Source organism: Ischnura elegans, chromosome 1 (assembly GCF_921293095.1).
Source record: "Ischnura elegans chromosome 1, ioIscEleg1.1, whole genome shotgun sequence".
NCBI lineage: Eukaryota > Metazoa > Arthropoda > Insecta > Odonata > Coenagrionidae > Ischnura > Ischnura elegans.
Genome location: NC_060246.1, coordinates 65,042,729 through 65,064,054, shown reverse-complemented (window position 1 = coordinate 65,064,054; position 21,326 = coordinate 65,042,729). Strand labels below are relative to the sequence as shown.

The window sequence follows — 21,326 nt, the reverse complement described above, 5'->3', positions numbered from 1 at the left end:
CATTATTGTAGCAAGGAATGACCACTGAAGTCAATTACAAGTAATGCTGATGATTCCTCCTACCAGAATTAAGCCAATGAACTGCACTTCTGGCGACATTGGATAGGACCTCGAGCCTTTCGCTCGATTTTAATGCATAGGAAATCACGGAACTCGGAAAAAATTTTCTCCGATAAGATTGCAGCTTGGAAGATAAATATCAGGGATTTCATACGTCAGTTTTGTATCGTAAAAAGAGCTAAACACACCTTTGAATGGCGCACATTTACCCATTTAAAATACATGGTAGTCAACCTAGTTGGGAATCCTTAGGTTGGGTTCAGCCTACTTTAAACAGATTCCGCGCGTAGCGCATATATAGACAAACATCCCCTTTTCTTTTAGTTAAAATAAGGAAAGATTATATAGATCGACTTCCTACAGATGTAGCAGATATATCAATAATTAGAGATGTGACATCAAAGGAAATGAGGGAGTACCAGTCAACGTCAGAGTACCAGAAAACGTCAAATATTGTTCGAGAGTCAAATTATTGACGAAATGGGCCGGAACTTAAAAATGTATTATCTATTTTTCGTACAAATTCTCACTAATTATGAAACTAATTGAGAAATATTTTCATAGGAATTCGCCCGCTCAGTTTTGCTAAAATACTTTTGAACCATTTTTTTGGATATAAAAATATTATGAAAAAATGTTATCTTACCATATGTACTGTATGTACTTCAAGAAGCAATTTTACTCTTATTTTGCCTTAAATTTACCAGCAAGGGCACAATTATTTCTCCCTAACATAAGAAGTAAATTATTTTTTCCATAACCTTACCAAAAGAATATTATGAAAAATCCAGGGAGGAATGTGACACGGTAATGGTACTACAAAATTATTTGAATAAATTCCCCCTCTATGCGGCATCATTAAGAATTTTTGCATTAAAAATTTTCCTGAAGTACGAGAACAACATAAAGTATTAGTATAATAGAAATGATTTGGAATATTCACGATGTAAGTTTGATGGTTGGTAAGTTTTCGTTAAATGTGAGCTACGAAAGTTTTAAGTTTAAAGTCATTAATTTACAACTACATAAAAAGTCAATATAGTAAATACAAATAAAATAGCCAAACATTTACCAAATGAATAGACCAAGAAAGTAATGAAACTCTTAAAAATAGATATAGTCACTTAATCGGCCACCACATGAGACAGGATTGTGTGATGAAGGCAATGAGATAAGGAATAGTAGATAATAAGATCAGAAAGCGGGGTCCCGGATGAAATGTATGGACAAGGAGGTTCATGATGAAAAACAGAGCTAGTTAAGTGCGCACTAAAATTTAAGCCGGTAAGATAATTGAGAGAAGGGCAGCGTAAAATAAATCTGCGCAATGTTGACTACAATGAGTGAATGTACAAGATATTTAATAAAATAATTTAGAAATATTTAATAACATTCACCGTCATAAGAAAGTTTATCCAATTTTTGATACCTATCAGAACGTTTGTGAATTTCATACAAAAAATTAATATCAAAGCTAAAATTACGGCTTACTCAGCGGTCTACTTCTCGATTGGCAACCTCATCGTAAAGGGATTAGTTTCATGATACCGGCCTGTATTTTCATGCAATATCCGTAACTCGAGCTTAATCAGAAAATATAGTTTCAAGTGACACATAAGCTTAAAATAAACACTGCGTAAGAGAATAAAAATTGCAATATTTGACAGTAACCATAAAAAATTACTTTTTAACTTCGCTTCAAAGTGTAAAATCACCTATGAAAAAGGATAATGGGCTGGCAGAAATTCAATTTTCAAATTGTAATTAACAATTCAATCAACTATAATTTTCAATTAATTACACGACGCTCAAAAGCCGGTGCATGATGGATTATCTCCTCCACGCATCACGTGGTGCTTACCGGACATAATCCCATGTGCCTGGTCTATAATGTGAACCAATTACTCAAAATATTTTCAATTCACGTTTAATTTGTTCCATGAATAAGTATTTGGTATTTACAGTTCATTCATTCATGGGAAACCAGTCGCCGCATCAATCCACAACATTAAAAATAAGGTATTTTTATAAAACCTATGATCAATAATGGAATGGATAATAAAATAATTCGGGATGCATAAACACTTCAGAATCTGATAATTTAAAAATAAATGGAAATAAAAGAAGTTGCTGGAATTAGGCAAAATTAATGAGTCCTCAACTAAAATTTCAAGTATCCTCACGGAGTTAAGCATCAAATTACTTTGAATAAGCAATAAATAAAAGCTTTGCATCTCATAAGAAGTTATCAATTACGTTGGGCCTCAAAGTGACCTTTTAAATAGCTGACTACCCCTCCACACTTTCGAAACTAACAATGCCATTCACCAAAGTGGTCTTATTTTTTTAAATTTGATGTGTTACTAATGCTCTCCAGCATTGTCTTAAGATCGGAATTGGATCCCTTCACTGATTCCCATCGTGGCTGAAGACACCAGTTAATTAAAGCCAAAACCACATCAGGCTGAAAACGCAACGGGCCCTATAGTATACTCCGCAAATGCGGAAGTCTATATCGGAGTTCAATCTAATTAAGGCACACCTCCGGCACCTGCGGCTTGGTTGGTTAACGAAATAGGCAGGAGCGTAGGTAGCTTCGACAAAGGCCAAGCCACCTGATGGGAAGACACGGAACTACTCCACCCTCTACAGCAATATTGGGACCAAATTTTCAGCGAGGCAATTTGATTTTGACTCCATTAGAAGAACATTAAAAATACTCCATTCAGAGCCTTAAAGAGTGGGAGCGATTACTTAAGTGCGCGAATAAAACAGACGAAATGATGACCAATCAGGAATCGCTAGAAGAATAAATGTGTAACAGGCCAGTCACCATTAACCAGAGAGAAAAGCACAGAATCTAATCGTCAACTTAAAATTGCAGCATAAAGGAGTTTTTCTGATGACCATGTAACGTTAAAGGTGTACGTATATTCCGCCAAAGCACTTTTTTTACGTAAAAAATTGTTGCAACTTTATTAGAAGCTAAAAATAAAACGAAAATAGTGATACTGTCATGAATAAAGTACGATCATATAAGGACTACCTTCATCAAAAAGTCACACAATAGTAGACTTATAGCTTTTTCAACAAAAAATAACTGCACTTTTGAGTATAATTTGATGATAATCACAAACTCGAGAGGAAAAATTTAAATCAGCGAAAAATAATTAAATATAAAATGTGGTAGCGTGAATAACTTATATATAATCGAACAACTCAACTAAAATGTTCTCCTCATCCATACAATTTCCTAAAATAAGCTTATTTTTCATCGATGGTATCAGAGAAAATGATAAGAAACAATGAATATAACTATGAAGCATTCATGTGGTAAAATGATTACCTAGGTAAGGATAGGTATAAGGAGTGATATGGCTTTCTGAAGCGACCATTACGGTCCAATTAGTTATTATGATTAATGACCGAGAGTCAAAATTGTGCATCATTCAGGATATTCCTGATTTAATTAATGCGCGAATATATTTAAATTTAAAAGAAACCTATCACCATTTTCATTCTCTGTGCCATCAACGCATTTTTCATTCGACATGTATAGATACTTTCTTCAAAGAAATTACAATGCCAGGTAGCTTAATAATAAAATTAATTTGTGACTCTATCGCAAATTCTTCAATACCGTCGACTTCATGTGGTAAAATGATTACCTAGGTAAGGATGGGTATAATGAGTCATATGGCTTTCTGAAGCGACAATCACGATCCAATTAGTTATTATAATTAATGACCGAGAGTCAAAATTGTGCATCATTCAGGACATTCCTGATTTAATTAATGCGCGAATATATTTCAATTTAAAAGAAACCTTAAGAAACCTTTACTTAAGTGCACGAATAAAACAGACGAAATGATGACCAATCAGGAATCGCTAGAAGAATAAATGTGTAACGGCCAGTCACAATTGAAAACACAAAACAAGATGGATGAATTTAGCATATGGAATTACGCAGCAAAAGCACAACTTTCGTCATCAATCGGTATACTCTGTAGATATGTCGTACACTCGGTAATCGGTATACTACTCTGTTAACGCCCATTTGTTATTGGAAGAGCTGGTGAATATTGCTGAAAGATAGCATTTTTGTCTTTATTAATAGGAGACGAGAGACGTAACGCGGTGAGACATTAGCATAAATAAAAAATATGATTGATCGACGCTAGAAAAGGATTAAAGATGGTGTAACCGTTTCTGACCGTATACTGAAAATAAAAAGTAGATGAAAAAAAGAGCAGGAACCCTTGAATTGGGGAGAAGTTGAAAAAAGGTACGGACAAATTGAGAGCTAATCGAATCAGAGCCAAAAAAACTTGGTCTACAACCTGTAAGTAAAGCGGAGGTTATTACGCCAAAATTTACTGCAGCATTTTTATTATTTCAACAGCTCTTAATTATTAACTTTGCTCCCAATTGGTTAAAAAACTAAGGTCAACCAATTAATTCTGAAAATAGCTTGGAGCGGTTTGAAAATATATTTTGCAAAATCATCGCTCTTTTCCTCGGAAAGGGTCCACGGCCCGTATAATATCACGGCAGGAAATAATCAGATAACCATTTCTCCCTAAACAGCGGTTTATATCCTTTTTTGCTAAAAACATTATGAATACGAAAAAAATGAATTAAAAAAGTGGAAAAATGACATTCATATGGTTTTTAATGCAGTAATTCACAAAATAACATTTTGTTAAAAGGCGATCGTAATTTATACGTAGCAATAGCTATGAATCGGCGAAAATATCGAATATAAAAGCGCGCTTAGAACGAATATTTTTTTCATAAATAGCAGATGTCAATATTTTGACATCAAATTTAACACTCACCGTCCAAATACGGGGTAACACAATTCTATTTGGCCAATTTTTAAACTGAAAACACCAGAGGGTCAAATATTTTTATACGTCATGCGCTAACAGATTAATAAACTCTGTTTTCCCAGACAAAATTCTTCACCATCTTCAAACAAAAATGGAGGGTATCTGTCCTTCTCCCAAACAATATCCGCTATAGCGAGTTTAGTCTCTTAAAACAGAATTTTGAATTCAAATAATTTATTCAGAGGGCTAAATTTTATTCATGACTTCATCATTGCCATACTTTTAATTAAGGAACTGTTCAAATGATTCCCAAACATTACTTTCTGTATCGTTGAAAAATTGTTTGTGTAAGATAGCAAACAATATAAATGGTATCTTATTTAAAATTTTCAGATTTTTCGTAAATTTTTCCCTTTTTTCCCTTCTGAAAAAATTCCCTCTGGGAAAGTTGAAACCATGAAACGAAAAACAATCAAAATATCACTCAAATCTTGCCACCGTATCAACGTTTATCGATTTAGACTTCTATAAAAATATTCAAGGTAGGATCAAATTATCTCTTTCCACAGTACAGTATCTATAAATTTCAACGATGTAAATTTATTGTAAATTTACCAATTTCAAAGCATTGTTTACAGATCCCAAAGGCCAAAGTAACGCTCCTTTTTTTAAACCTAGTAAGTGCTGGATCTCATAAGAAATCTTGCTCGCGTGGTCGAAAGCTATAAGATACTTGTTTAGAAGTTACCCAATGTAAAAAAAAGCTTTTCTGAGACGTACCACGAAGCTTTATCACAACTTATTATTATTCAACCTCTATAAACATCCATGGAGCATACTCCGGCTTGACAGTACCCCATCCACACAACCGGAATTCCCTAGAGCAGTACGTGGAACATGGAAGGCCGCAGTCTCTTACCTGCACTCGTGACATCAGGCAAGACGCAGGTTCCCGAATGTTCCAAGCACCGTTCGGCTTTCGACTACTTTGCAATTTTTTTATCTCCAAACTAGGTTATACTTTTTCCTCATGTTTTCAGCATACTGCGGTCCTTAGGGTCTTTCAAGACCTCAACTTTTTCGCATAAACCGGAAAGTTCTCTGTTTCTAATTTCCAAGCCTCGTGTCCGCTAAAGTTACCATGCATGGTGATATTTCGCAAGAACATAGAAACTTAAAAATCAGCGAATTATAAGAGATCTGTTGAATAGAAGCTTATAAAAGAATATTATAAAACCTTAAAAGGCCTCGGAAAAGCTTAAAATATGTTTGGCGTACTTACAATTTTTTTCAATAAACTATTTTAATACGCACGCTGGTTGAATTAGATAATTTATAACTAAACTTCATAGTTACGACTTTGGTGATAATGAAAATTTCAGATATTCAAGGGCAGAAGGTTTATAAAACAGAAAGGTCCAGCATATCGTCAAGAGGTTATAGGCTGTAAACGAATCAAAGTATTAGCAATTAGTGACGACTCTCAATAGCTCTAGCCATGAATCTAACAGAGAAAACAATATTTCCTGAATTTTTGTATTCACATTTCCGTGAAACGTAGCACACGCGTGTGGCAGGGATTCAAGGAGGAAAGGGAAACTTGATCACAAAAAATAAAACAAAAGAGAACTAGAAAGTTTTTAATTTTGCTATCGTAGTATCCTATAGTATTTTACCTTTTCTATTTTTTTATTATACAGCCTCAGCATTATTCAATCCATCTTCTGAAAAATAAAGCGATCCTTAAATGAAGTAACAACTTCATCAGTTGCGATTAATCGAGGCGAAGGGCAATAATTTATTGAAATCATATGACGCGCCGAAGTTGTAAACGAAAGGGTGGTGGTAAAGCGAAAATTTGAAAATTCCACATCGCGCAGCGCAGCGATTCCAAAACTCGGTCGATACGTTGAATGGACCATTGCATGCGTTTTATTTCCCTCTTCCATTACATCGCGAAAGAATCACGCTAAATTCCGTTTTTATGGCCAATTTTCCCTTTCATCTCAAATTGGGAATATCATTGGAAAACAATGCAAGATAAGATAAATTAAATTGATCAAAATTACATGAGACGATACTTTCAATGTATTTTATCAGTACAAAACATAATCGACACTATATATATAAAAGAGGCTGTTTGTTTGTCTTTTCCATACGGCTGCACGGATAGCGACCAAAGTCGGTACATGGATACATCTCATGCTATCGCTCCCCGTGGTGCTTCATCTGGTTACGTCCGACGCGTTCTAACGTCGTTTTCTCTTTATCATTTGTAACGTCACGCTATAGAACTTTTTGCGGTGGGATATCCTGCTGGATAAATACAACTCTTGACACGCTCTAGGAGAAAACATAAAAATCCTACTATGTGACCATGAATTCTAAGTTCCAAGTTTGCCACTTACCTGGGTACTATCCTTCCCGAGCTATGTCGGGTGTCCTGCTAATCATCAATAACACCCTTGTACTACCTAAAATACGACATGGGATAAACCACAATATTAAACATCAATTAACACATGAACCTTAAGCCTGAATCACACGATCAACAGTCATTTCCGAGTGATCACTACAGCGATCACTATAGTGATCACTCGCAAATGATCGTCGCCGGCAATTTTTTTTCGCGATCACTCTAATGATGAGGATTTCCATCACTTTTTTCCTCAATCAACTGGTCGCTTTTTCCTTCGCTGAAACCGTCACTGAAACACCATATCAGCCAATCAGAACGTGCCCGTGTAGAGCGACTGCAGCCAGGCGTTCGGCAATCGTGGGAACGACATATAGATATACACAAACACGCGATATATTTTTGTTATGCGGGTCCTATAACCACGAGCTGTGATACCGGAAGTGATGCGAAAGGCAACGGCGGGAGGGAACGTGTGATTCAGAAAAATGATCACTCGAGTGGTCACTTTTCCGGTCGCGATCACTCGAGTGATCACTTTTCGTGACGAAAGAAAATGATCGTGTGATTCTGGCTTTAGATCCGAGAGGCTCAACGCAAATTAATCTTTCGATATATGGACCATTGACAGATTCGAGCGCCGGAAAATTATCTCCGATGTAGTTATGAACGGCTATATATATGCAATGTATTATTAAAAATGTAAGCAATTAGTTACTTCTGAGCCTGATATGCATGACCAGCTCTTCAAACAGCATCAGTTGATGAAAAATCTCCCCCACCACCGGGATTTCAACCCACACCCACAGGGATGGAGTCCAACACTCTTGCCACAACATTAACCCGATCCCCTTGTGAGTTTAGTGAATGATGGACGAGACGAGTGGAGAGCAACAGGAATGGACGAATAAGAAGAGCCCTTTACGGCCGGTGGTAAGCGGAAGCTGCATTACGAGACAGAAGTGAGACTAAGGGCTGTATTCCAGAACCAGACCCAATCTTGAGTCCACAATCTTCCGCAATTTGAGTTTCAGTTAGAGTTAGATTACCTACGGCAGCGGTACCAAACCTTTTTTTTTACCTTCCGTACCCCTCTATATGTTCATAACCAAGGTGGTACCCACTAAAATGTAGCGTGCACATTTTATTGCATAATTTCACCACGGGTAGGTGACGCTTTTAATTATAAATAATATTATTTATAGAAGGAATATAGCGTCCGTCATTATCGATTCTTTTCGGCGTACCCCCGAATGTTTCGTCGTGCACCCCCAAGGGGAAGGCATACCTCCGTCAGGGAACCGCTGACCTATGGCCTAATTTATGAAATTATGTATTTACCAACGCAATTTTAATTCACGGTCTCCTATTTATCAAAAACCTAACAGTGCTGGAGGTCAATGTCACACGTGAAAAGAATTTTACAAGAAATGTTTCATTATAAAAACGTGAGGGGATTGCGGCTGACATATTGGAACTTGATGACTCAATTTGATTTGGGACTTGAGTAATGTCTCGTAATACCAATGAGCCAACCGAGTCGAGTTTGAATCGGGATCAATACTTGAGTAATATTCTGGCATACGTCACTAAGTGTCATGGAAACTACACCATGCATACCTTCAATGGCGAATGGAAGAAATACATTTTTCTGCTTGCAGTTTCCCACGATTCCCCACAATTGACATTACTTTCAGAAGAGTTTTGTCACAGTACGTGGCGCCGCTTTATAGAAGATGAGCAATAGGAAAATCCTTCAAGTCACTAAGTGAAACGTGAAATGCTAGTGGAAAATAAAAGACACCACCGCCACGAGATTTCCCTGATGGCAAGGAAATATCCCCAGGCAGAAATCGACCCCTTATTAGAATGGAAATTACTCGCAAACAACGCCGCATGGATTGGGCGGCGCTCACCGAAGTCCCCCACTGCTGAAATCACTTGACGCTGGTTAATAAGATATCAGAGGAGTTGTGGATAGCGTAATTGCTTGATGCATGAAAGTTCAATTGAAAATGCTGATCAAATCTGTCATTCCCAGAAGAGCCGGTGGTGAAAGCACTAGAGAAACTTTTTTTCGTCTCACTAGAGAAATTATCGGGCTTTGTTTAGGCACAGTAAATATAGTGAAAATTAATTGAGGCCAATAGAATGAATTTCTTTCCTTGATATTTAATTATGGATGACAAAGTCTGTGACAATGATTAATGTCTTCCGAGATTTCATGTTTTCAATGGAATCAAGTGTAAAAGTGTGTCACACTAAAAGGAAGACCCATGCCACGCATTAACTTAAGGCTTAACAAGATCGCAAGTTTAAATATTAATTAACACAAATAGCTATTAGAATAAAGTGAGTACTCAAGCGTATTCTTTAAGGTCATCTTGAGCTCAACGACTTTTCTGTATTGGACTCCGCCATTGTCTTCTACTTCAATAACACCAAAAAGAATTTTCTAATATATAAGAAATGTGGAGATATATATTTAAGGCAAAGAGTTTCTGATGAAAATAGTATACAATGTAGTACATTCACCCGCAGCACAAAATGGATATACAATCAACTAGTTTGCACAATTCCCCAACTTAATAGAAAAATGAAAGCTTAAACAATAGCTTATACAAGTAAAGATCTTCAATTGCATAAGTAAGCTTTCCTTTACCAGCATTTAATGTCGATATATATTGTTAAAATATTTCAAGAAATGAAATATTTCAACATAACCCCCATCAAAGAATTGTGACAAAAAAGAATATCTGGCAGGTAACGTTGTGCTTCTTCAAAGATATTAACGGTCAGATTTTAAGCGATATAAATTATACTTTTTTACAGAAAAGAAGTCGAAGTATGGAAAAAAGAAATTGTAATTAAAAAAGGATCTAGAATCTGACTCCATAAAAATCGATATATTTATCTACGTGGTACACACTAATTGAAAATCACTATCATGGACCTCATTTTGGGTTAACCCCTCTTTTATGTCCCGTAGTTCATAACAGTTTCCAGTGGGAACATATGAATTCCCGTTACTTCCGGCGATAATCGTTTCCGGCCCGCGATGCAGTTTTGAAGAAAGGCTTATATTGATACATCCCGATGGATGTGACAATTATGATGATTTATTCACACGTAGACCTCGCACACCAACTTTTTGGACAAATTCCAGGTGCGTATCCAACCTACCCAACCGCCGCTGTCATACCTGTCTCATAATTCACAGTTCTACCGAGCCAGGAAAATACATAGCGATCATCCTTGGGGTTTTGGAGCAGGAGGGGAACACGTACGATGGGCCTTTTTGTTTCACTTTTTGTTATGCAATACGGATCAGACGATGAATTATTCAGTGGGACACCACATTTTCAAGGCTCAACCAGGAAGAGGAAGGGATATTCGGCTTTCATTTTTCCCTCACAGTTATAAAAACATTCCATTGGATTCAAAGTGCTTCCTGTATGCCTTTATCTTTCTCAAAGCAGTGCTGTAACTTTATATAAAAAACATTCCTTGAATCTCCGGATATATCTAACGATGTAAGGCCCACAAAAAATCATGAACTATCGCAGAATAAAGCGAATTTTGTGAGGCTTTTTGAAGCTAAAGCATAAAAGTGACCCTTTAGCGTAGCATAAAACAATAGTTAATCGCTCAATCCTATGTGCTGCGAGTTATTCAGATAATTTGCAATGAAATCAACCCGTATAGCCTAAAGATTTGACCTATAAATTTAAATGAACTGAATATAAATTCCAACAGCGCTGTTAAAGCATGTTGAACTTCTATCAAAATCTGGACTAAAACAATGAAACTACCTAATTTATCAATTTCCACCACATTTTTCTGTGTGATATACAACACATTTTTCTACACTCTGTAAGTGTCATCGAGATCAATAAAACCGTTTCAGGTGCCTCGATTTCATAAAGGCTTTGATCAAGCCCAAATTAACTAACTTGTAATGTTCATGACTACGAAAAATGTTTACGTAATTTTATTAGGTCTAAATAATTTACCTTAATTAAATAGACAAATAATTAACCAAGACGAGGTATCTAGCCAGATGACTTGAAAGTATGATTAAATTACTTGGCTGCACTAAATAAATAATACAAATCACCCAGGCATTACCAGTATTGTTTCAACGACTGAAGCTTCCACATTACTTTTCAAGCATAATAAATATCACCCATATCGACTTGAAAATGACGAAACGTCTTTAAAATTACAAATAAAGGTATTAATTTTTTCTCTGCGTATTATTCTAACTTTGGTCCAACAATGACATAAGTTAATATTGATGATATTCAAGGATATCAAAGTCGTTAGGAGTCTTCAAGTTTATAATGGTTTCGATTTAGTTTTCTGATATTCAGATTACAAACGGTACATAAATAGATGCTACAGAAGAATGATGAAAATCAAATGGATCGACCGAGTTAGTAACGAGGAAGTCCTAAGAAGCGTAGGGTAGGAGAGAAGAGAAGCCTCATGAAAACCTTAATAAGAAGACGGAACAACCTTATAGGCCACATCTTGAGACATGATGGCCTGATGAAGACAATCGTCGAAGGACAAGTGGAAGGCAAGAATGGATAAGGAAGACCTCGAACAAAATATATGGAACAAGTAAAGAGAGATGTGAAAGAGAAGAAATACGTAGGTGTGAAAAGATTAGCTGATAGGAGAACTGAGTGGAGAGCTGCGTCAAACCAATCCTAGGATTGTTGACCAGTGATGATGATGATGATGATGACATAAATAGAGCGTCTTAATTCAAATAAACATTAAATATATATTACATATGATGGAAGTTCATTAAAAGCTAATATTTGCACTCATTTTTGCGCTCAAGTTTTTACATCCCGCACTTCTATTAGATCCACGTAATGTAGATCTATGTAATCTTTACTGTCCTTCTCATGTCGTAATAATTCAAGATAGCTTGAAATCAGCCACAGAAGTTCCCCTTGAACTTAATTAGCTATTCTACTCTCAAATTAATGTCTCTTGGAAAGATGAAGTTCGAGAAAAATGGGGGAAGAAGAAGCAGGTGGACAATTTCCCTTTTACGATAAAACGTCTTTCACGTAAGAAAGAAGGGAATTAACCGATAGGAAAATTTGATTGATAATTGATTTTCTTAATTGATGGCCTCGGAGTAGCTGAAAGCACTCTCGAAGAAAGTCAAGGGGAAGAGTGAGGTAAGTTTTGAGAAACTTTTCGGTTTGGGAAATGTAACCTTTCCATCCTGCTACCCGGAGTGATTTACCACTCCGAGAGCGAGCGCTTCGGTAGGGAAGGGAACACCCCTTCTGCGCAGGTCCGTTTGCAGAGGCACTTTTCGAAAGGGTTGTTTGCGAAAGGTCGTTTACCAAGGTCCACGAGATAGAGGAAGGGGTAAGAGAATTCGATCGCGAAGAAAAAAGCCCACATTAACTTGAGTAATTACGTCTCCTACTGGACATAAATTCTCCTGATACATTTTTGCCGATGCTGCGTTCGGCTGGCGTGCGTTCGACACGGCAGTGCATTATTCTCTTAAGACTCGGGGATCGAGCAAATACGATCGTGATGGCAAATTTTTTTCTGACTCAGAGAGGAGGCAGATGGATGGTAAATCCTGAGAGACTTCAGTAAGGTTGAGTCTAAGGTTGAGGCTTGAAGCTTGTTTTTATTCACGTCTAAGTAATTACCGTGTGCCAGGAGTCGATTTATACAAAAAATAATTATAGATTTCAGGTAAATGGTAAAAAATCGGTCCAAGTTAGGGGCGGTAATTATCCCTTCTCTCAGAACTGGGCCCCAATATATTCACTGAGCAAGTAATGCCGATTGATGATTTCAATACGTAAAGAATAAGTAAAGAAATAAGCAAGAGAAAGAATAAGTAAATAAGTTTTTAAGAATTCAAATTGCTATTTAGACTTCGGGCAGTTTCACTGAATCATATCGCTATGTCTGAAAACAGTTTTCGAAAATTCCCGAGGAACATATATTTTCTCAACTTGGCGAAAGGGGTCATAACATTGTCGCAAGCAATAGAAAACAGTAATTACCAGAGAAAATAAGTAACAAACATGGATTAAAAATATATTAATAAGTTCAAACGACAAAAATGAAATGAATGAGTTTACTTTCAATAATAAAGTCACTTTTTCAGATACCGCGCGATAAAAGTTTTTATTAAAACCTTTGCATAGAATATCATGTGACACTTTTACATCATAAGTATCAAAACCAGTGTGAATGTTAATAGATATGCTGCTTGCAGAAATGTGCCGTTAGAAACAAAAGTTCCAACTCATTGGCATTCACTCTCCGACAAGGACAAGGACAGATTTCAACAGAAAACTTTGGTTTTTAATTCTATGATAGCAATTACATTGTCTAGTTTTGAAGGAGGTCAAAGAGGTTTGAAGAATAGTAGGTATTTGTGATAACAGGGATAGACATGTTTATTCAAAGATTTTACAATAAAAACAGTCAAGATTTGGTACCAGAATTAGAAAAAATTGAAGGGCTGCAGCGTGACAGTTCATGATATCCTCAAATACGTAACCTGATTTGGAGCGTTTTTGATAAATAGTCCAGATTTCAACCAACGATTGAAAATTAAAAAAAAAAAACTATGATGAAACAACATCATCTGTTTTACAACCCTACTCTAATATGTTTAGGAGTGATAAATGGAATGTTCGTAACAGTTAAAAGCTTATACGCAAAAGCAGCGGCGAAAATCAACAAGTTCAATGCTTTACCGGCTTCCTGGCGCAACCCACAAGACAATCGAGAGGAATAAATAGCAACGGGTACAGATACGACCTCATACATTAAATCTCTGCATCTCCCAGGAAAAAAAACTTATCCCCTCACAATGGATAAGATCGAGCCTCGGATGTGAAACGTGTGGAAACTTCGGGATCTTATCGTCCACCATTTTCCACCGATAATAGCTTTATTACTCTTCCCAGATGTCAGCGAGTGCTAATGGATCTTGGACGTGATTCGATGCAGCGATTTATCGGGGCAAAGCAGGACTAAAGAGAAGAGAACATTCAGGGGCAGGACTGAGAGAGAAAAAAACTTAAAAATAAGAGAGAAAAAGGACGGGGCAGACATTTTTTGTACGAATTAAATGCCGCGCTGGAGGGAAAAAGGGATTTTTCGTTGGATGGGAATTATTTAACTCATTTACTCGAATGCATGGAGAAAATGAGGTCGAGAATAAAAATGAAATCAAAATCCCACCCTTTTCGTGTTCCACATTTTTTTGGAGGGTAAGAAGATTTTCTCCGCGGAGCAAAGCAGGTGCTTGAGAGCCAGAGGGAGATATGTGTGGAGGAGCATGAATCTCGAGGGTGGTTGATAAAAATCGCCGGAATTGTCACCACCACCACGGCGCGACCACCACCACTGAATAGAGGATGGCGCTCTTGACGGGAGGAGAAAGCTGGAGACGTGCCAAGCCTCCCATTTCTTCCCTACCCCCCCCCCCCTCACCCCCTTCACTCTCACTGTTTAATCCCGCATACACAAAACATGCAAGACTCTCACTCCCGTGTTTTTCTCTCTCTCGGACTCACCATGATAAGCCGCTCGTACTCTAGCTCCACGTGTGTCCCGTTGTAGTAGCGAGATTCTGAATCCGTGTCCGGGAAGTAGAAGCCTTCGCGGCAGACGCACTTGTAGCTGCCGCGGCGGAAGCCCAGGCCGGGGATAGCCATACACTGGAAGAGAAGAGAGGAGAAAATGAAGGGATTTCGTCCGTTGTTCGAATTTTCCGTGCACTTATCATAGCAAGAGTTTATGCTTAATGTAACTGGATTTGAATTTTCTCATAACCACATTAGAATTTAAGTATCTAAAATGGTAAATAAATTTTGAACAACTTATTAAATAATTCTCATAAATAGGTTAGCAGCAGTAATTCGCATTACTGGCCGAGTTCTATACACCGAATTTTTATCGAATCAACGACTTAGAGATTCAAAATCAGTCATACGGGAGCCAAATTCAACTTCTACGGGAGAATTTTTAATTTAATACATAATTTTCACCACTAATTTAAAATTGAGATCTCATTAAAAAGGGACGTATAATTTTTTAAACCTAGCTATAAAAGGAATACCCAGATTTAGGTTAATGAATAGTGTTACCATTTTATGACATAAGAATACAGGTAAAAAAAACTTGATATGACCAATTTCTGTTTAAGTAACATCTTGTGTCGAGTAAAAAACTTAAAAAAATAAATTTAATACATATCTATTTAAAAATTTCTTCAATAAAGATACGCAAAAGCATTCAATATGCCAACTGACCATACATCAATGTCGTTAACCGCAGAAGTTAAAGGAAGTTAAAACCTTTGTTATTTATTCCGAAAAAAACTTCCGATTTAAAAAAATTGAGCCAAAAATGTTTTTTGTAAACGCTAATTGATTGTCACCGATTTCCAGATCCCAATAACTTTACCAAGTCAATTGCCAGTCACAAAGCCTCAACTTGAGACAACTCGGAATTATAAAGTCACAAAGAATCAACAATTTTTATAATATAAAATAATACATTGACATTAAATTTTCATTCATTGCATGTAAACTAAATTGATATATTCAGATGCAAAAAGATCTGCTGAATTCAACAAGCTTTAATTATGCTATTCGTACCCTGAAACAAATTTTAATAAGTTTGAAACGGAGACAAAATGGGAACCACGCCAAGCAGGTATAATTATTTCAATTATACTATGGGTCAAAATGGAAGATGTTAATTGCTGTTTTTCTGCATAAAAAGGTCGTTTTTTTATTAAGAATGAAGTTTTTATTAAGAATTATTCAGTCCCTGATTAAATCACTCCAGGCATTTTGTAAAGTAGGAGAAAAAATATCCATAGAAAAGACGCAATAGAACACATGCTGCGATAGTGATGCACGCATGATGAAAAGAAATGCAGACCATTGTTGGAAATAGTAATGATTATTATAAACATTACTGATGAATGCAGAGAAGCCGTCAGGCAGAATCAGGCTACGGGGATTTCAAAGAACGGAACACCGCAATTGCACTGAATTCAAGGTAGTAACTCCGGTGTTACTCGGAATGTGAAATAGTATTTTGATGAGGTTTCACAAAGCATGAAATTACATCGCAACCTTCGTGGAATATCTGTGTCATTTAAAATATCACCTTTCTAGTTTTTTTCTTTAGGTATTTTACAGTCCCAATGTTTTTATAGCAGCAGTTTTTGAAGACCAGTAACGTCCTATAGTAATTTTCCCTAGAGTATTATTCCTAAGCCATTTGATGCACAGGAAAGAAGCCATTTACAGAGCAAAAGAATGATTTTATGAAAAAGTACCAGATTAAGCAAGAATAGATAAATACCTAGGATTTGAAATGAAGATTCTCACTATACATATTAAAACCCATCGAGAGCATTTTAAATGCGAGTTAAATATTTTTCATTTAGAGCAGCTATGTTGGAGTTGTACTATGCAGTCGGCTATAAATAGAATCGGTTTTAATGATACCGATTTCAGGAAAGAAATCTTACTTTAGAAGCTTTATAAATTTTTTTCAACATTGGCTCGATATTTCACTACTCACAATCACAATGATATAGAAATAAATGATTCTCCGAAATCTGATGAGAGATATTTCCGTTATAAAGACGAAGACCACAAAAGGATATTTAAAACATACAGTGGGAATAACATAATATGCGGTGATGTTCTTTAAGTGATGGATAATTTGTTCGTCAGCGGAGGCGGAGGTGTTCCAAATGACTATCGATTCAATTAGATCAAGTTAGAACATCAAGCAAACATTTCACTTCAAGTCACTCATGAAAGCAAATAACTGAGGAAGGGAAATTTTAGTAGAATTACCACTTTTGTGAACAAATAATAAAACTCAGATTACTCAGTCTATTTTTTGATTGCCATCTCGGATACGTCTGAAACAAAATTTATCAATGGCCAATAAGGTGGAATACCAATGAAAAAAAACATCGACACGTAATACACTTTCTGAGGTTTCCACACTGTTACTTGCAATCGATGAAATAAAATAATTCGGCTTCCAAAAATGAATGAGACGAAAAATTATACAACATGTATATTCACACGGAGATCAGTATCGCAAATAAAACTACCATAAATCACATTAATCATGTCACTTTACAAGTGCTATGAATTAAAATAATGAAAAACTAATTTTCCAAAATTAACTGCATGCATTTCGGGCGTCAAAATGAGAATCGATTTCTCAAGCTTCTCCCACGAAAATTACGGCCACGCAGAAATTTTTAGGTCAACAGCCTTTCCGGCGACCCTGAAACAAGATTAACCAGGGCAAGGATATCACCTTTCCGTAATGTTCTTTCCGCCTTCAACAGTTTTAATAGGACCAATAAAAAGACATCCGCATAAGGGTCGATGCTGCCACAGCTGTGCCGTTAAACGGACACTAACCTCGGTCGTCCTTTTCTTGCACTTGTCCGAGGCGGCGAATATGTTGAGCTGAGTGGAAGTGGGCGGCAGCGGGCATTGGTCGATATCCACGCGCCTCAAGTCGATATCGATGCCGCTCGTACCCCTGGAAAGGAAACGTAACAATGAAAAACAAACAATGCGACAAAAAATCTGACTAGCACGCCTACTAACTGATTTGTGACCTTGAGAAAATTGATATTGATTAGGGAAGTACCTAGTGTATGAATATATGCACTAAGATAAGTTTACTGACTAGCACGCCAGCGACTATATTCTGACCCTGAGCAAACTTGACTGTTTTTTGACCATGAGAAAAATTCATGTGGAACAGGGAAGAATGCAGAGGATAAATTTATGTATGGGTATTCAGTGCTCGGTTATTTAAGATTGGCTTCATTGAATGGGAACCTGGAATTAAAATACTGATTATTTCATGAATTTCAGCAACGGCAAGCATATTTTTATACAACTTTTATAGACTCTACTGTACTTTCAACAAGCCTTTGTTCGACTAATTAGAAATAGAACAATGCCATGTAAAATATCATCCGCTCCCATTTAAATTCCTAACTATCTAACCCAAATTAGGTTACCTCTCACCGATAAATTAAAAGAGTTATTATATTATGCCTTTTGGTTATCAAGCAAGTCATAAAAACTAAGGCAGGTAGTCATGGATAGAGAGTACCTTCTTAGGGAACACAAATAATTTTAACGTTAAGTAAAAATATCTGGGTATTTTTCATCTCTACTGCAGCACTTTAATCTAGAGCAACGCGGCAAGAAATGAAAAAAAACCAGCCAACTTAAAACATACTCTAGGGAATGGCCAAGTTTCTAGCACTTGAGCATCGTGTTCTCAAGAAGATTAGGCAAAAACAATATTTTTTAACTACGTCTTGATGATTTTGATGCTTGAGTTTTCGTCGTATGGTGAGTATAAAAACGCTTTAACGGCTTGAACGTATGGATCTTCACGCTGGAAGTGAACATTCTCCCTCACCACTATCTTCCCAACTTGGTGAATCTCCTCCGTGATTTTATCATACACAACAGCTGTTCCAATTCCGGCTTCAATGGCCCCGAGTTTGAGAACTCGGATGCAAGGTTATTCCGTTATTCCTTTTTTTTACAACACAACCAACCCTCAGCAAAGTCATGCCTTGCGACAAAGAATTTGTATTCCTCCCGCCGTCCACCGCTGTTCCAGTTTTCTCTTTCCAAAAAATCAACTATCATCATGTCTGCAATAAAAGTCACATGACTAGTACGACGAGGTAAGGAGACTCGGAGAATCCTTTGATGCGCACAATGCTTTCATTTTGCAATGGCTCGAATTCAAGTGATGTAACTTTATCCGGGTGCGTTTCCATTAAAAAAAATTCTAGCAGGAATTCTACGATTTTCTTTCCGGCCAAAAAATGCCGGAAGTAATATCAGATACTCACGGTGGGAATTCGGCCATGGTGGATAAAAACTCATGATGAGAGAATCATCATCATTCTTTAAAAAATTGAGAGCTCTGTGCTCTGGTGAGAGTAATGAAGTTAAGAATAATTTGATATAACTAAGATAATATCATAGTTCTCATAACTACAAACATTAATGTGCAAATAAAATTATCATTTTGAGAATTTTTACTTCAAAATATTCCCATTCAGCACATAAATTTCCTACAACATTTTTCCTTGAATTGAAACTGAAATGAAACCCTCGAAAAGTATACATATTGTCTAAAAAATAAACTTTTGAAAATATGGCGAAAAGAAATTGAAAAACTGAGAATGAAGTCGGATTGAAGTTTCACTCATTATATCTCATCATAAAAAATGGAGGTACCTTCATTCACAACCTAAGGGAACAACGAGAAAATACCAAAACGGTCAGAAATTAGAAAATGTAAAATTGCTCTAAAAATGGAATTTCGACTCTTTTCAGAGGCTGAAAATTTAAAAAAATGTTAATGTAAATAAAATACAAACAAATAAATATGCCTAAATGAATAAATAAATAAATATTCCTAAATAAAATGCTCCTTTGTTCGGGGTAATTCCGAGTTACACAGTTATTCAACTTAACAAATAGATTGACATCAAATAAATCTACGATAGCATCAAAAGCCATAAAAGTTGCCAACGACATCAATTATAAAATTAAAAACTTAAATAAGTTTCATGCCAACGATGAATTTTCATCATTCTACCGTTGGGAGACCATTTGCTGGTAATCGTATGGAAATGCGGCACCGAAATAACGAGATTCACTCTCCGAGAAAAGCGATTCAAGCAAGCGTTCCCGTGGCGTCGCACAAGGGAGAGAGAGGCGAGGCGCAGTGCAGGCATGGCTCGCGCACGGGCACAATCCTGCTTGCCTCCACTTTTATGCCTCAACCCGACGCTTGCTCCAGTCCAGGTATGCACGACTAGCACGGGGAGGGAAAGGGAAGATCGGAAGTGGAAGCAGTTCCGTGGGCGAGTCGTCGCGTGGAGAGGGCATGTGTATCGCCTTGGAATGCGGAAAGGGAACGAGCACGATCGAAGGGGACTTGGCATCACACAGCGCTCGTAGCGATTGTGCACCAAACTAGTGGAATAGCCACTTATTCTTTATAATAATAATAATGTCATCTTTATTTCACAAGCGAATTTAGGACTAGATAGTCCTCTCTTACAATTAACTTGTTTGACAATCATATACATCCATGCCCTGGATGGTGGTCTAACCACCCAGGCGGGATTCGAACCCGCGACCTCTAGGTTAGCAGTCGGGGACTTTACCCCGGCGCCACCGAGGCCGGCACATACGAGGAGCCTTTGCGACTTGATACCATTGCTTTCATTCGTACTTTGTAAGTGTATTTTCCATAAGAGAAAATTAAATCGCGTGAAATCTACAGAGGCCTCGTGGCCCTATAGCCGAGTTATTGCAATTTAAAAAGATTTTATGGCATTTGGAGGAGGCGACAGACAGAAGAGGTAATTTGCACCGTGAGAGATGGGTACGGAGGAAGGGTGTAGAAAAACCCGGCGTCGGCGTTAGCCTACTCGTAGCGAAAGGCGCCAAAGGCGCCACGGCTTTAAGTCCCATCCGACGGACGGAGTGTTGCGCTTGAAATGTCCTCCACACGACACTCATACAGCGATTTGGCTGTCTCTGAAAATTTTCAGCCACCGCCGGGATTTGAACCAGAGTCTACATCTATTAAGAAATGGTGGGCAACCCGCATATCATATTTTACGCGTCAAACAGGAGAACGAGAGAGTACGAAAAAGATTTCCGCAGTGTAGCGTGTAATTCTCCATTTTCGCTAACTACCCCGTCGGTTACTGAGGCGAAAATAAGAGTGTCGCTGGCACCATTACAAGATAATGAAGGTTCTTCCACCTGAAGATGCCGGTAGTAGTGCGGGCCATACTGTTGGTCTTCGCCATAGCAACCGACGCACAGTGGGCCAAAATCCAAAAAAGCTGGCCAAAAGTCGAAAAATGAAGTTATCGCAAATCTACCAAAAACAGTTGCTAT

General features: G+C 37.2%; 1 protein-coding gene across 1 annotated transcript in view; it reads right to left on the bottom strand.

The window, feature by feature from the left end:
- LOC124162347 overlaps positions 1 to 21,326 on the bottom strand; it is a 494,698-nt gene that overhangs the window by 201,644 nt on the left and 271,728 nt on the right. Inside the window, exons 5-6 of the mRNA XM_046538856.1 lie at positions 17,784 to 17,907; positions 14,892 to 15,035 (exon numbers count right to left, since the gene is read on the bottom strand). Of these exons, the coding sequence (XP_046394812.1) occupies positions 14,892 to 15,035; positions 17,784 to 17,907 (268 nt within the window). The remainder of the gene's footprint in view (positions 1 to 14,891; positions 15,036 to 17,783; positions 17,908 to 21,326) is intronic.